General features: G+C 42.1%; 2 protein-coding genes across 3 annotated transcripts in view; one reads left to right on the top strand and one right to left on the bottom strand.

Moving 5' to 3' along the window:
• LOC147024664 (protein sidekick-2-like) overlaps positions 1-16,125 on the bottom strand; it is a 656,949-nt gene that overhangs the window by 15,736 nt on the left and 625,088 nt on the right. For both annotated transcript variants that reach the window (XM_085884787.1, XM_085884788.1), the window contains exons 38-41: positions 11,220-11,357; positions 10,865-11,026; positions 10,551-10,676; positions 3,813-3,977 (exon numbers count right to left, since the gene is read on the bottom strand). In XM_085884787.1, coding sequence (XP_085740913.1) covers positions 3,813-3,977; positions 10,551-10,676; positions 10,865-11,026; positions 11,220-11,357 — 591 coding nt within the window. The remainder of the gene's footprint in view (positions 1-3,812; positions 3,978-10,550; positions 10,677-10,864; positions 11,027-11,219; positions 11,358-16,125) is intronic.
• LOC147024667 (uncharacterized) overlaps positions 11,171-16,125 on the top strand; it is a 31,043-nt gene continuing 26,088 nt past the window's right edge. The window contains exon 1 of the transcript XR_015059133.1: positions 11,171-11,337. The gene's annotated coding sequence lies outside the window, so the exon portion shown is untranslated. The remainder of the gene's footprint in view (positions 11,338-16,125) is intronic.

The raw sequence follows: 16,125 nt of genomic DNA, 5'->3' as shown, positions 1-16,125 counted from the left end.
GAGATGCAGCCATTTAAATCGTTGAGTGGCAGCCTATGAACCTACCCGTGGACACGCGGACGCAAGGACGATCCATCATAACCCACACCCTCCTCCTCACACCCACCTACTACTGCCAACATGAACAAACTACTACTAATACTAATACTAATACTAATACTAATACTGATACTGATACTGTTACTGCTGACATGGACATCGACTCAAAAAGGAACTCGAAAACACTGTTGGGTTCCCCTTTTATGAACACCATTTTTATATACCAATTCCCAAAACCGCTGGGAACACGTCTTTATATGGCAGTTGTAAGCTAGAAACACATTCATTTTTTTTTTTTTGTCGACCGGAAGACGTCATTGGAATACGTCTACATACGTCGATGTGTGTTGGGACTACGTAAAGAATTGGTTCAAAGCACGTCAAACATAAGTTAGAAATAAGTTTCGCGTAAAAAAGACATTACCGCGACGTGTTTCGACTTATGAGTAGCTTATAAGTAGCCTTTGTGGACGTGTGTAAGCGTCCACATATCGTGTGTAAAACTTATCCTCATCGCATGCGGAACGTGTGTCATACGCCGAGTACGTCGTAAAATTTTGAACATGTTCAAAATTTCTTGACGTACTCTACTTACTACGACTTATGATAGCGTATTTAGCGTTCTACTCACGCATACTAAACTTACCCATACCGTATTCGACGTGCCCCCAACGTTTTAGACACACTTTTTGTTACGTCGGCATACGCTGGCAAGATCGCCAAGGTGTGACCGCGATTTTGACCCTTCCATTTCTACGGCAGTTATGATTTGAATCGTTGTGCATCAGCCTTTTAATAGGCTACGTCACGACATCGTCGGCGATGCGTGCAACGCGCTATGCCTGAGTTAGACTATCGTTGGGCATCGGTTGTGTAGGCCGACAACAGGTTCAGCATTCGTTGGTATAAGTTATCTATAACACAACGAAACGTTCTGTGTAGTTACCAATGCGTTATACATAGGACCAAGTCGCTATGAATACGTCCAAATCTTTAAAAAAAACATCAAAAGTTCAACGTAAGCCAGCGTTTTACATAAATTTTAACACGTTGCCATCGCTGGCTAAAACGTCAAGGTGTGACCGGGCCTTTAACTGAGGGTTTTGGAAGTTATAACAAGGCGATTTGTGTTCTATGGTGTTCAAATATATAATTCCATTGAAATAGAATGAAAGTTTTAAAAGCTGGAGAAAAAACACTCAAAACATGCCGTTAAGGCCCGGTCACACCTTGACGTTTTAGCCAACGTATGCCGATTTTTGAATTTTTTTTCTAAAACGCTGGCACACGTTGAATACGTTATGGGTAAGTTTTGATAACATTGAGAGCACGCTGAAAAACACTGCCATACGTCGTTGTACGTTGGCTTTAAACGTTGTACTTTTCGGTTGTCCTCAAATTTTTTCATGCTTGAAATTTCACGACGTATGCCGGCGTATGACTCACACGTTCCGCTACGCTGGCCACAAGTTGTATGCACGGTCTGCGATCGTTGACAGACGTCAACACATGCTACGTGTAAGTTAATCATAAGTTGAGACACGCCGAGGTAATGTTTAGAGTACCCGAAACTTATTTCCTACCTATGATTAACGTGTTGTTGGCACGTTACGCGATCGTTGCCACATGTCGACAGACGTTACTTTTAAGTTACTCATAGGCTGAAAGACGTCAGTATAATGGATCGTCCTTGCGTCAGCCTCCACGGCCACGGCCAGGACACTTATTTGCAGCATTCTTCAAACTTTTCTTCGGCATGATGAGGATGTTCACACTTCGATGTCTAGCTTGGCTATGATTCCAATTGTCCATCGGCAGCGTCTATTTAAAATAGTCGAGTTTGAGCGTTTTAACACTTTCAGAAGAAACGCTTCAAATTTCCAAACCCCAGCGTCAAAAAACAAAGGCGAGTGACAGCAATTTAAATCGTTCATTGTAAACAATGAAACTAGCTGAGTGGTACCGTTTAAAAGTCGTTGAGTGTAAAAAAAATCCAATTGTTGAGCGCAAGCGTCTACTTTCAATAGTGGAGATGCAGCCATTTAAATCGTTGAGTGGCAGCCTATGAACCTACCCGTGGACACGCGGACGCAAGGACGATCCATCATAACCCACACCCTCCCCCTCACACCCACCTACTACTGCCAACATGAACAAACTACTACTAATACTAATACTAATACTGATACTGATACTGATACTGATACTGTTACTGCTGACATGGACATCGACTCAAAAAGGACTCGAAAACACTGTTGGGTTCCCCTTTTATGAGCAGCATTCTTATATACCAATTCCCAAAACCGCTGGGAACATGTCTTTATATGGCAGTTGTAAGCTAGAAACACGTTAATTTTTTTTTTTGTCGACCGGAAGACGTCATTGGAATACGTCTACATACGTCTATGTGTGTTGGGACTACGTAAAGAATTGGTTCAAAGCACGTCAAACATAAGTTAGAAATAAGTTTCGCGTAAAAAAGACATTACCATGACGTGTTTCGACTTATGAGTAGCTTATAAGTAGCCTTTGTGGACGTGTGTAAGCGTCCACATATCGTGTGTAAAACTTATCCTCATCGCATGCGAACGTGTGTCATACGCCGAGTACGTCGTAAAATTTTGAACATGTTCAAAATTTCTTGACGTACTCTACTTACTACGACGTATGATAGCGTATTTAGCGTTCTACTCGCGCATACCAAACTTACCCATACCGTATTCGACGTGCCCCAACGTTTTAGACACACTTTTTGTTACGTCGGCATACGCTGGCAAGATCGCCAAGGTGTTGTTGACACTTCCATTTGATGGATGTTGACATCCATCAAATGTTGTTGTTGATGTTGTTGATGGATGTTGACCGCGATGTTGACACTTCCATTTCTACGGCAGTTATGATTTGAATCGTTGTGCGTCAGCCTTTTAATAGGCTACGCCACGACATCGTCGGCGATGCGTGCAACGCGCTATGCCTGAGTTAGACTATCGTTGGGCATCGGTTGTGTAGGCCGACAACAGGTTCAGCATTCGTTGGTATAAGTTATCTATAACACAACGAAACGTTCTGTGTAGTTCCCAATGCGTTATACATAAGACCAAGTCGCTATGAATACGTCCGAATCTTTAAAAAAAAACATCAAAAGTTCAACGTAAGCCAGCGTTTTACATAAATTTTAACACGTTGCCATCGCTGGCTAAAACGTCAAGGTGTGACCGGGCCTTTAAATCAGAAATTTACCACCATTGATGCACCCTCTTTAACACCACCTAATTTAACACGTTGAATTAGTTATTCTTGCCTGTTGTTTGTGTCTTTTATGACGTCCCGAAAACTATTTTTTGACTGTTTCCTATTTGGAATGATTTTCAATTTTGTTTGACTGCCAGACAGACAGGAGCCAGACGAAAAAAATTACCTTACTCTGCAATGTGAATGCTCACTCGGGACAATATTCCGTCCAAGTTGCCAAATTCAGAGCCAAAGTACTGCTAAACTGCAGGTTCATGTTCGGATTCATGTTCCGATTCGTGTTCTACAGTGTTCAAAACATGAAATTATATTTATATTAAGTAGTTCCTTGATCACAGACTGACAAATTGAGAGACAGATACAGTGAACCAATTGTGTAATATTGGTAGCTTAGACACTCTCTGCTGTGCGTGTGGGGTAACTACTCATAAATGGATGATGGGTATTTTATACAATAACTATTGGCAGTTCAGCATTGGATGTTTAAGTGCCAAGAACTGTAAATCCATGTGAGGACCCACCAGATATAGCAGGGGAAGGTGGGCTAGGTGACCCCAGACCATGGGCATTTCGAGCAAATACACGGAAGGCATAAGATGTATCACTGTGAAACTGCAAAAGTGGTATCGTGTGCGATTGAGCAGAAGCTGGAAGGTTTCTCGCCACAAGTTCCCACAGACCTTCATCTGCAATGGAAACAGAGACAAAGAGGTCAGGATAGCTCAGAAGTAGCACAACTCACCTTGGAGTTGCTGAACCTGAGCTCAATTCCAAATGAAATAGGATCCGACTACAAATTTTGTGCTTGTATGTAATACATGACTATGTACATAATAATTTTCTGTTCATTTGAATGGATGTTAAGTTGGTTATCACATCTGCTAGCATGTCGTTGTAGACATTAAATAGGCCCAGGCTACCTTGGCAAAATAATTTTTCTTGTTCTTTCTGATGACTATTTTTGCTCTTTGCTTATTTAGGCTCCTTCTGATAACTCCAATGCAGTATTTAATCTTTCATTTGGTTGTGTGCCAGCACTCAGGCCAAATTCTAATTTATTGCATCCTGGCCTACAGCCTTACTGGTTCCTGGTTACCACAGTCTTTCTGTTCAATCAAGATATGGCAAGGGCAGTGCCTATAGAAAGTCAACACCTCCTTTCAAATTTTTCACCTTTTGTTGCCGTATAGTCTGGAATTAAATTGCATTAAATCAGACTTTTCCACCTTTATTTTCACATTGTAACCCACAACTTCCAAGTGAAAAATAAATTCTACAAATTTCAGTAAATTAATTCAAAATACAAAACTAGAATATTTTGGTTGGATAAGTGTCCACCCCCCTGAGTTAATACTTGGTGGAAGCACCTTAAACAGCAATTACAGCTGTGAATCTGTTGTGATAGGTTTCTACTAACTTTGCACACCTTCATTCGGCAATATTTGTCTCTTCTTCTGTACAAAACTGTTAAATATCAGTGAAGTTGCATGGAGAGTGTTGATGGACAGCAATCTTCAAGTGATGTCACAGATTTTCGATTAGATTTAGGTCGGGGGTCTGACTGGGCCACTCATGGACATTTATCTTTTTGTTCCTTAACCACTCCAGTGTAGCTTTGGCTGTGTGCTTCGAGTCATTGTCATGCTGAAAGGTGAAACATCCCCATAACATGATGCTGCCACCACCATGCTTCACAGTAGGGATGGTGTTCTTTGGGTGATGTGCTGTGTTGGGTTTGCACCAAATGTAACGTTTTGCATTTAAGCCATAAAGTTCCATCTTGGTTTTCTCAGACCACAAAACGTTTTGCCACATGGCTTCAGAATCTCCGGAATAGTATTTTGCATACCTCAAACGGGACTCAAGGTGGGCTTTTTCGAGTAATGGCTTCCTTCTTGCCACCTTACCGTACAGACCAGACTTGTGGAGTGCTCTGGATATTGTTGTCACATGCACACAGTGACCAGTCTTTGTCATAAAGCCATGTAGTTCTTTCAAAGTTACCATTGGTCTTTTGGTGGCCTCCATGATCAATCTACTCCTTGCTTGGTCATCCATTTTGGAGGGACAGCCCGATCTTGGCAGGGTGGTGGTGGTACTATATGACTATATGCCTTCCACTTCTTATTGATTGTCTTGACTGTGCTCCAAGTGATATTCAATGTCTTTGAAATATTTTTATACCCATCCCCTGATCTGTGTCTCTCCAAAACTTTATCCCAGAGGTCTTTTAATAGCTGTGAATTGAATTGCTGTGTGATTTTGAAGGTGATTGGTTACACCTGAGCTAATTTACTATTGCTATTCTAAGAGGGGTGGACACTTATCCATCAAAGATATTCTAGTTTTGTATTTTAATTAATTTTCTGAAATTTGTAGAACTTGTTTTTCACTTGGAAGTTGTGGGTTACGATGTGTAAATAAAGGTGGAAAAAAGTCTGATTTAATGCAATTTAATTCCAAGCTATAAGGCAACAAAAGGTGAAAATTTTGAAAGGGGGTGTAAACTTCTATAAGCACTGTATTACTTAGAGGTTTTATGGTTGCAAACTGCAGGGTTACTGAATCTCCTTCACATCAAAGTAGATTTCCTTTTTCCAGAAAGATTGACAATTTATGGACATGCCATCATCATCAACAATTGCCCCTTAAACTATTTTTGAAGAGAATTAATATAGTAGATTTATCACGACCTGGCAAAACACACAATGGAAACGGTTGTCAAATCAATGATAAAACCTTGGGAAACATTTGGGAACAATCTGTAAAAAATAGGTTGGTGGCAGCGATACAAAAGCAAGCATAGAAAGCAATACAGTACTCATATCTGTGAAGAATAGTGTGTCTTTGTCAATGAACAAGATAAACAGTGGAGTTTATCAACTAAGAGATGACAACAGTATGTTTACCGTGGCTGTGGGAAACAAGGTACGCTTGAAGTTTCAAGTGTTACCCTTTACTCAGAGCAAAACTCTTCAACTGTTTCTTGGCAGGATTCAAACTGTTGTGCTCAGAGCAAACATTAATAGCTGGATGGAAAGTTAAAAGGATACACACTATATACACAAGTGATGAATCAAATGATGGGGTCAATGGAAAGGCAAATGTATACAAGTGGGAATACTGTTTGGGAGGAAAGTTATTGTTCTCTGTTTAGAAGGTTGATGTGACAAAATCCTTTTCCCTTTTGTTGTTTTTATCTTATATGGTATTCAGAAGTCTGGTGGTGGTTTAATGGATAAATTGTCTGGTTGAAGATCTTATGGTTCTGAGTTCAAGCCCCTGTTGTGTCATACATAACACCACGTGGGTTGATTTAGTCTATGCATCATCTTATGCTGGCAAAATGAGTACCAGATCTGGGAAAAATTAGCCATTTGAGTATCCTGTGTTGGAATGCTGACCCATCCTGGATTGCCCTCTTTAGTCAATGAAACTGCCTTGGCAGACCTTTGTGGTTATTTGTTTTGAAACTAGTCTATTGTGCAAGGAAACAATAAAAGTAGATGCAGAAAAGTGCAATTCTGCCCATCCCATTTACACAATATCAACAACACCAGCGTTTCTATTTCAACAAAGAACATGAGAACAGAAGATTACAATGAACACCCTGACAGCACCAAGTTTTATTTTTGGAACAAAATGGTGAGGACAGAAGTATTGGTTGAAGAAGTCCATAAGAAGACAGAAAGGAAAAGATTAAGGTTGCAAGAGGTGAGGGGACGGTGCAAGGCAGAGACCAACGATCCAGTTCAAGGGACCATATATCGTGGAAATGTCGATCCACACCTCTACTATCCATGTGCTTCATACATTTCCCTTCCCTCCCTTTCTCTTACTTCTTTCTCCTCCAAACCGCCTCTTCCTTCTCGCCATACTCCTTCCACTCCCCATACAGTCCGTTCTTTCTCCTGTCATCCTCCCTTCTCTTCATTTTCTCAATATTAATTATCCTAATTTACCACCTACCCAATTTGTATGCAATACTGCATATTTAAAAAAAAAGGTTCCAAAGCACACAATACCTTCTATTGGCTTCATTGTTACAGCCACCTGCATTCACATATTCTACCACTTAATATTTGTCGAAAAAACAAAACAAACAATGTCCTTGCTACCACCGGAAAACATTCCAGATATCAACGATGTTGAGACGACTTTGTCCACTAGTATCCAAACGAGGGTGGGTAGGCCAAATCAGTCTTTCCTTTTCCAAGACAAACCCCCTTGCCACCCTGAAGGCCGTGAAAGTGTTATGTTCAGACACCATCCATAAACCTTCATGTTCTCTTGAGAAAAGTAGTGGCAGCAGAGGGGGTAGAGAGATTTAAATTGGAATTAGATTGGTACCTATAGATGCATTGGACATAGAGGGGCATGGGAATATTGACAAGACTTGGAGGTAGCTTGTGTGTGGATGGGTGATAGTTTTTGGGGTTGGTGCAGCACAGGCATGATGGGCCGAATGGCCTCCTCCTGTGCCAAAATTCCTTGTGTGTATATCACCAAAATGTTTTTTTTTTATATCCTTTTCACAAACCACACACGACTTTTTAATGAAAGCATTTTTGACCATTTCAATTGGCTTCACAGTCTTTTTGTCCAATGACTCCAACCTCCTAATGGGCTTATTCAGTATCACATGTATTAGCTCTAGGGATTGTGTATTTATAACTTCATTTATTTACTTATTTGGTGGGAACTTATAAGTGGTTTCTATTCACCTCGCCCATCACTACCAGCTGTCTGTGTTTGTATTCTGAGCACATAAAGGTTTAACTTGGTATTGCTGCCACTTCAATACCTTCTATTAATAGAGTATTAAAGACTTGCATTAACGTTTTTCATTGTTGTTGAATAATTACCACCGAAGGTGAAGGAGGTTATGTTTTCACTCCTTTCTCTCTGTTTGTCTGTCTGTTTGTTTGTGTGCAGGATATCTCAAAAAGTTTTGGATGTATCCGGATTAAATTTTGTGGACAGGTTGGGTGTGTGACAAGGATGAACTGATTAGATTTTGGTGAACATGCAAATCCGGATCCGGCTACTAGAATTTTTTAAAGCGATTATTCACCATTGAGAGATAGGGCCAAAACGATATATTGCACGATATCTCAAAAAGTTGTGGACAGATTCAGATGAAACTTGGTGGACAGGTTGGTTGTGTTTCACGGAAGGTGAAGATCCGGTGAATTTTTAAAATTAAATTTTGGTGAAGATCCGAATCCAGATCTGGATACAAGAATAATTTAATTTTTAAAATGATTCTTCACCATTGAGAGAAAGTCCTAAACCAATATATAGCACGGTATCTCAAAAATGTATTGGGCCCGATATGTTCTCGTGGATTAGACATTTCAAGGTGGAGGCATGCGCTCCACCGAGTGCCCTTCTCGTTACAAATATTATCACATTTTTCCCCCTTTTTAAAATTAACCATACTCCCTTCTTTGGGAATAAAGTGAACACATTTCCATTTAACATTATGCAGAAAAATTTGACAATTCTCAGCAAGAAACTTGATGCCATTAATACATCATGTTGAAGTCAACTTAATTAGTGTGTCAGAGTGACAATGGAAATTCAATATTGGTGCATTTGACTGTTCAGGTTGGCAGTGCAATCTGGTGATAGATACAACAGCAGCACGAAGCACATTTGTCAGCCAATAAGAGACTTGCGTTTTATCAGCCAATGACAGTGACTCTTGTTAGACAGTGAAATGATGATGATGATGATGATGATGATGATGATGATGATGATGATGATGATGATGATGATGATGATGATGATGATATACCATACTCTTTGCAGAGCTTTCATGTTGCTGAAGCGGTTTATTGGCATGGGTTATCTTGGTGGTTTGCCATTGCCTTTCTAGCAGTAGTCAGAGTAGCAATTTGTTAAGAGTGCCGGCAACAGTTCGCCGACGACACTGTGCATGGGATAAGCGAAGAACATAGAATTTTTAACATCCATCAACTAAATCCGGCAGTTGGACTCCCAGTTTGGCATCCATGCGACGGATGGCACACACGTTGATGAATCACCCTGCTGTGAAACACTGGGATAACAGCTTATAGCTGTGCCAAGATTCAAAACCAGGCTATGCGGTTCAGATGTGAGTGAGTGCAAGATTTCCCTCTCTTTTTCTTTATTGGTCTTTTTGGCCTCCTCCTGTGCCAAAGTTTTGGAAGGTCTGACATTCGTGCAGAAGATGATGATCACAACGCATCTTGGTGAGGCCTTTTGAGATTCAGCAGTACTCTGTGAATGAATTTTTGTACACTCCTCCAGTAAATCGATATTGGTGAAAGGAACAGAGAAAAACAACTGAGGGGGTTCATAAAAGCAATCAAATACATAAAAAAGAAAGATAATAAAACAGTTGTTATGATAAAATTACATAGAGGCAAAAAGTCTTAGCGATGTGGTGGAAATTGTCGCTCGCCAAACTTTGCCTTTATTTTAGGGAGTGGGAAGCTCCCTATATTTTGTGGTGAAAACATCCCATTGTCTCAAATTGGAGGAGTGTGTTGACCAATTTAAGCCAAAGTTTATCACAAAACTCAAACAAACTGGCATCATCACTTGCGACCTGCCAGGGTTAGTCTCAGCTACGAAACCTTAATGATTTGTAATGGGCGCCCTGATATCTTGCAGTGGAGATGGGGAATATGGGTAGTGGATTTGGGGCAAATATATTATAACACTGTATGTACTTAGACCAGCCTGGTGTTGACTTAATGGTTGGGGTGGCGGGCTTTGGATCCTTGGGTCCTGAGTTCAAATCCCACTCAGCTGTTGAATTAATACCAGGTGGGGTTAACTCGGCCTGTCATCCTTCCGAGGTCGGAAAAATGAGTGCCAGCATGTTGGTATATTGTGTCGAAGTGTTGACCTGTCCAGGATTGTGCCCAATAACCAAGGAGACTGCTTAAGCAGCACCAATGCTCTGCACAGAGTATGGTCTCGATCTCCTCTCTCCTCCTTAAGACTTAAAGTCCTGTCATGCCATAAATAACATCAGGTGGGTTGACTCAGCCTGTCATCATCCCAAGGTCGGTAAAATGAGTACCACCTCACTGAGAAAAAAAAGAGCCATATGAGTATGCTGCATCGGTGTGGCGGCCCATCCAAGACTTTTCCTCCTAGCCAATGAAATTGCCTCGGCAGCCCTATGTACCTGACAGCATGAAAGGAATGGTTATTATTATATGTTCATGGACCCGAAGTAATGGGGCTATTTGGATGCTGACCTGAAGCTCGTGCTTCGATGATGTATCCGGAAACAGGGCTGTTCCCTGGGTCACCCTCCACCCAATGAACTGTCACAGTTTCTTCATCGAGTTGTACCCATGGCTCTGCTGGTGGGCCTGGGGCACCTGAGAGGAGAAAAAGAGCATCCTTTAGCAAGAAAAGCCATGTGTGCTGAGGAGTAAAGTGGAATGTTGTGTTGAATGCAAGCATGAATATATATATATATATATATATATATATATATATATATATATATATATATATATATATATATATATATATTGCTTGAGAGCTTGTAGGCGACCCAACCAACCATGAGCAGGTCCTGCAGTGATATTTCCAGAAATCTCTGGCCCATAGGCCAATGTGCGGGCACAAACTCCCACCATGTAGATTTCTCCCTCGGTAAGGTCTTTGATCAACAGCCATTTTCTTGAGCTTCCAGGCACATCCACTGTTACAATCTTACTTATACCTGTTGAGGTGTGCGGAAGTTGATAATCGGGAAAGAACGGAAAGATGTGCTGATTAGAGGAAGTCATGAAGATGTACTTGATATGTATTTAATATTGCTATGTGGTGACATAAGAATATACCGTAAGTAACAGAAGCATTTTTCTTTTGTCTCACTGCATAATGAATATTTTCTATCATTTTCATTTTACTACCGTTCACAGGTGAAGTTGGCTGATAAATGACCCGAAACCCCGTGATTAGGCCATTTGGTTGAATTGGCATGCCCCAAGTCACGTTCACCGAGCTGGAGGTCATCTTTGTGAAATGGAGGTAGGCTGGGGCTGATGGAGCTGTGGAAACAATTAGGAGAGAGGAGTTAGAACAATGTTTGATAGTGTGAATGTTGGCCTCAATTATTAGAATAATATGGGTTCCCTTACAAATAAATTCAACAAAGGAGGATGCCATTAAGTCGATCAGGCCTGCACTAGGATTGTCAACCTCTGGTTGTTTGTCTGTCTGTATCATTTTTAAATGCTGAGCATCAAGTAAGGAAGCAGCACAATCCATTTTAAAAGTCTTTGGTATGATTCGGTCAGGTTTGAGGTGCCAATCTCCCAGACTCGGAGCAGATTAATCAATACATCACTGAGTCTGGTTGAAGAGTATCCTTCATGAAGGAAAGGAAAGGAAAATTGACATGTTGTGGGCTTGGCCTTGGCCTAAAAGTCCAGGGTAATGATGCACAATGTCCTGTTCCTTTTTGAGATTATTTTATACAAAGATCTAAGCTCATGAAGGTGGTAAATGACAAAGGGCTAATAAGGTTATGGGGTGGGGGTGGATAGATACCAGGAGAAGTAACACAACAATAGGCAATGATGGCCCCCAGAGGGAGAGAATGGGAAAGAATGAGCATGTGTAGAAGAGATCGTGAATGTACATGGTTGAGTGTATGATGTATTTATGGGCAGCACATGTGAAAGACCGACGTGAAGAGATTGAGACAATGGACACAGGGAGCCCCCTACGTGAGAGAAGTTTCATATTTGTGGCCGAGATGACCACCTCTAAGTGATCTCAACCGGCTATGGATGACTCTCCTCTGGCTCCCTGCATGGAATGCAAGACTTCTTTGGGGAATCGCGACGATTGTGTCCAATGCTTGACGTGCGGATCGTGGACGTGCATCGCGTGCTTGATGGGTTGCACCAAGGCTGTTACCGAAACCAAGAAGAAAGACACATCTCGAATGCTCGGTTGCGCGGGCATGGTCTACACGTGCAAGAAGTGCCAGGAAAGCTCCGATCCTGTCACCGCCAATCTCTACGCGGCTCTGCTCAAGATCGTCACGGCCAACTCGCAGCAGATCGCCTCGTTGTCGGAAATGATCGCAAATCTGACCACTCAGGTCGCGGCTCAAAAAGTTGTTGGGAATCAACGACAGCTACAAGAATAACAACCGTTTGACATGGCCCAAGTCGTGTTGGCCGCGTCCCAGGCGGCCTCTGAGACCATCATGGAGCAGATGCAGTTGAAGGAGAAAAAGCCCAACCTGGTCTGTGTCGGCTGGAAGGAGGACACCACCTTGGCGTGGGACAACGAGCAGAACGAACGCGACCGGGTGATCATCGACCGCCTATGTGACCAGCTGCGCATCAATAAGGAGCTGGTGGTCAAGAACTTCCGCGACGGGCCAAAGCACTACCACGGATCGCACAACCGCAAGGATTGGATCATGAAGGTAGTGTTTAGCGACTCCACGGCGCGCCAGATGTTCCTGACGGGGGCGATCTCGCTCGTGGCCGGGGATGCGGAGGTCAAAAACGGCAAGTTCCGCGCGTTCGTCCGACCCGACCAGACGGCGAAGCAGAGGAAGGTCGACCGCGATCTGCGCACCGAGTTGAAGGAAAACTCGGGAAACTAGGCGGGCTGAGCATGTTATTCCGTTTTACCTTACTAACTCTCGTAGTATTTTGCAAAAAGAGCACGATTTGCTGTTTCTGACTCCAAAAAATCCTGAAAAGGTTTTTTTAATCACTGAATCATGGTTAAATGAGACTATCCCGAGCGGCTTTTTCAGTCGGTTTTTGAATGACTTTGTTGTGTATCGTTGTGACAGGAGTCAGGAGGAGGGCAGGGAACGACATGGTGGGGGTGTTATAGTTTTAATTCCAAAGAAGTATACAAATTTTGAGGTAAAAGTTGAAAAACCAAATTTTTCGAGTTCCTTTGGTGTACACTTTCTCGAGATCATACGGCGACAAAAAAGTTAATTTTTGGTGTTTACTATAGATCTCCTTTTTTTCCACAGAACGATTCGATTAATGCCGTGATCAATCATATCCGCACTAATTATGATCCTTTTTCCTCGTTTGTGCTTTGTGGTGACTTTAATATACCAGGTTTAAAGTGGGATGGTATCTCAGTAGGAAACAAAAATGAGGAAATGTTTAGTGAGGCTATGTTTGAGATAGGCTTGACTCAGCGTGTTCATGTTCCGACGCATGTAGCTGGAAATATTCTGGATTTAGTTTTTGTGAACAACTTATTTCTTATGCAGCAGTGTGAAGTAGAACAGTTTCATGATATCTCTGATCATTTTGAATTTTTTTTTTTAAATTGCGTTTCAAAGTAATAAGCGATCCATTAGTCGGAATGACATACCTGACTTCAAAAATGCTAATTATGCGGAAATTTCTCGTGAATTATGCCTTTTTGACTGGACAGCAGCCTTTTCTTTCTGTGTGAATGTAGATCAAATGTGGGAAATTCTGCACAATTATTTAATTTTCCTCGTCCTATAATGGGTCCCGTTCTGTCCCGTTTGTCCAAAAAATTGTAATTGGTCCTCTGAAACCTCCAGTGCTTACGAGAGACAACGGAGCACTCATCTTTGGTCTAAAAAATCGGGAAAAGATAAGCACAAACTGGAATGGAAGGCAGCATCTAGGCATGCGAGATTTTTGAAACGAAAAGATATTTTTAGGCAAGAAAATGGAGTTTTTAAATCGGAACAAATTAACAAATTCTGGAGTTATATAAAGTCAAGGTTAAGTAACCGATCGGTTATTCCGCCTATGGTCGGTGCGGACGGAAATATAGTGGTAGATTACGGTGAAAAAGCGAAAATGTTTAACAGTTTTTTTGTTTCGGTTTTCACTGAAGATGATGGTAAACTGGTAAATATGATCAATCCTGATAATATTAGGTCTCCTCCTTTGCCTGTGTGTGATAGGCTGAATGTTTTTGACCATATTAAAGCTCTTTCGGCTAAATTTTCGTCTGGCCCAGATTCTATTCCTCAGAATTTATTGGTTAAATTCGCACTTGAGTTGTCGGAGCCTTTGTCTAGAATTTACTTGTTGTCTATTCACTCTGGCATTTTCCCTTCTAATTGGAAAATAGCGAAAGTGGTTCCTTTGCATAAGAAAGGCATCATTTCAGTAGTGGAAAAGTATCGTCCTATCAGTTTATTGAATGTTGCAAGTAAGCGTTTAGAATCGATTATTCATCAGTATATTTTAACACTTGAAACAGAATAGTATCATTGGGGAGTGCCAACACGGTTTCTTACCTAAACATTCTACAATAACGCAGCTCATCTCCTGTTTGGATGACTGGACTAAGATTGTCGATCAAAACAATACTGTGGATGTTATTTATTTGGACATAGCAAAAGCTTTTGATTCAGTTAGTCATACAAAACTCATTCAAAAAATGACCGCCTATGGTTTTAATGTGAAAATTATCAGTTGGGTTAGAAATTATTTGCTTAACAGATCTCAACTTGTACAAGTTGAAGACGTTGTTTCTGAGAATCGTCCGGTTAGCTCTGGGGTTGTACAAGGCTCTTTATAATTGGCCCAGTCCTTTTTTTAATCTATATCAATGACATTGTGAACTATGTGAAAACAGCCTTTTTAAAGTTGTATGCGGACGACGCAAAAATATATATTTCATGTCCAAGAAACGAGCAAAATGTTAAACTTAAAGAAGATTTGAAACAAATAATGAGTTGGGCAGACAATGTGCAATTGAGAATCGCAGTAAAATAAGTGCTTCGTTCTTCAAATCGGTCATGGAAATGTGAAGACGCAGTATGAAGTCCAAGATTTTCCAGTTCCCTCGGTTAAATGTATGCGTGATTTGGGCGTAATTGTTTCGGTGTTGTGGTTACCAGATTCGCAAACCACCATTCAGGTCCCTTAGGTGAGGTATCTCGGTAAGTGCATGTGTAGTTAGGCCCAAACCCGTTGTCTAGTGGGAATACATGTCATTTATACGTGCTGCGACTCTTCAGGATAGCCGTTTTTCTTTTACTATCTTTATTTTGGACCAACCGCCATGATTACCACCACAACCACAACATCAACCACCAACCACAACGCCGCTTCACCACAACCGCCACGACCTTCACGTCACACCTCGCAACCGTAGCATCGCCACCGTTCTTGCCCCGCTGTGGGTACCGGTGTTGGACTCGTGCAGGGCGCACGTTGAACAGCGTGTACAAAATCACGGATTTTGTGCTTCAAAAACGGATCAAAAACGACACACGCCCACTTTTTGCCGTCCAATCGGTGAGCGAGGGGCGATTTGGCCCCGCCTCCAGAACGATCGATATATGCAAATTTGTGGATCAAAAAGCCTTCACGCCCACTTTTTCTCGGGCCAATGGGGAGCGAGGTGAAAGGTCAAAGGGAGGGGGTCAAAGGCGAAGCTACGGGGGGATAAAAGGACGGTGTTCGTCAGTCAGCGGAACGAGAAGGAGTCGGAGGGTGGAGAGAAGAGTGTGGAAGTCTGGAGCCCGAAGCCTGCAGTAGCTGGAGAAGCTGAAGAGAGTCGAACGAGGAGAGCCCAAAGAAGAGTCCAGGGTGGAGAGTCCAGAGGCGGAGAGGCGGCAACGGCGAAGGCAGACGAGGGGGTGCTCGCGTCGGTGCCGGGAGCTGCACGCCCGAGGGAGGCCGGCAGCGCGACCTGGCCGAGGTGGAGACGCACACCAGGGATAATAAAGATCCTCTATACCCCGAGCATCAGCAACCCCCTCCTGTTTCCCCCGCGCTGAGATAGTGCGACCAAGGGGGCCCCCTTTCCCACCCCCTGCCAGGCACTGTC

The sequence above is a fragment of the Eptatretus burgeri genome, chromosome 6, assembly GCF_056783735.1.
Source record: "Eptatretus burgeri isolate ZD-2024b chromosome 6, Ebu_testis_v1, whole genome shotgun sequence".
Lineage (NCBI taxonomy): Eukaryota > Metazoa > Chordata > Myxini > Myxiniformes > Myxinidae > Eptatretus > Eptatretus burgeri.
Note: the sequence above shows the minus strand (reverse complement) of the source record. Positions and strands in the feature narration are given on the sequence as shown.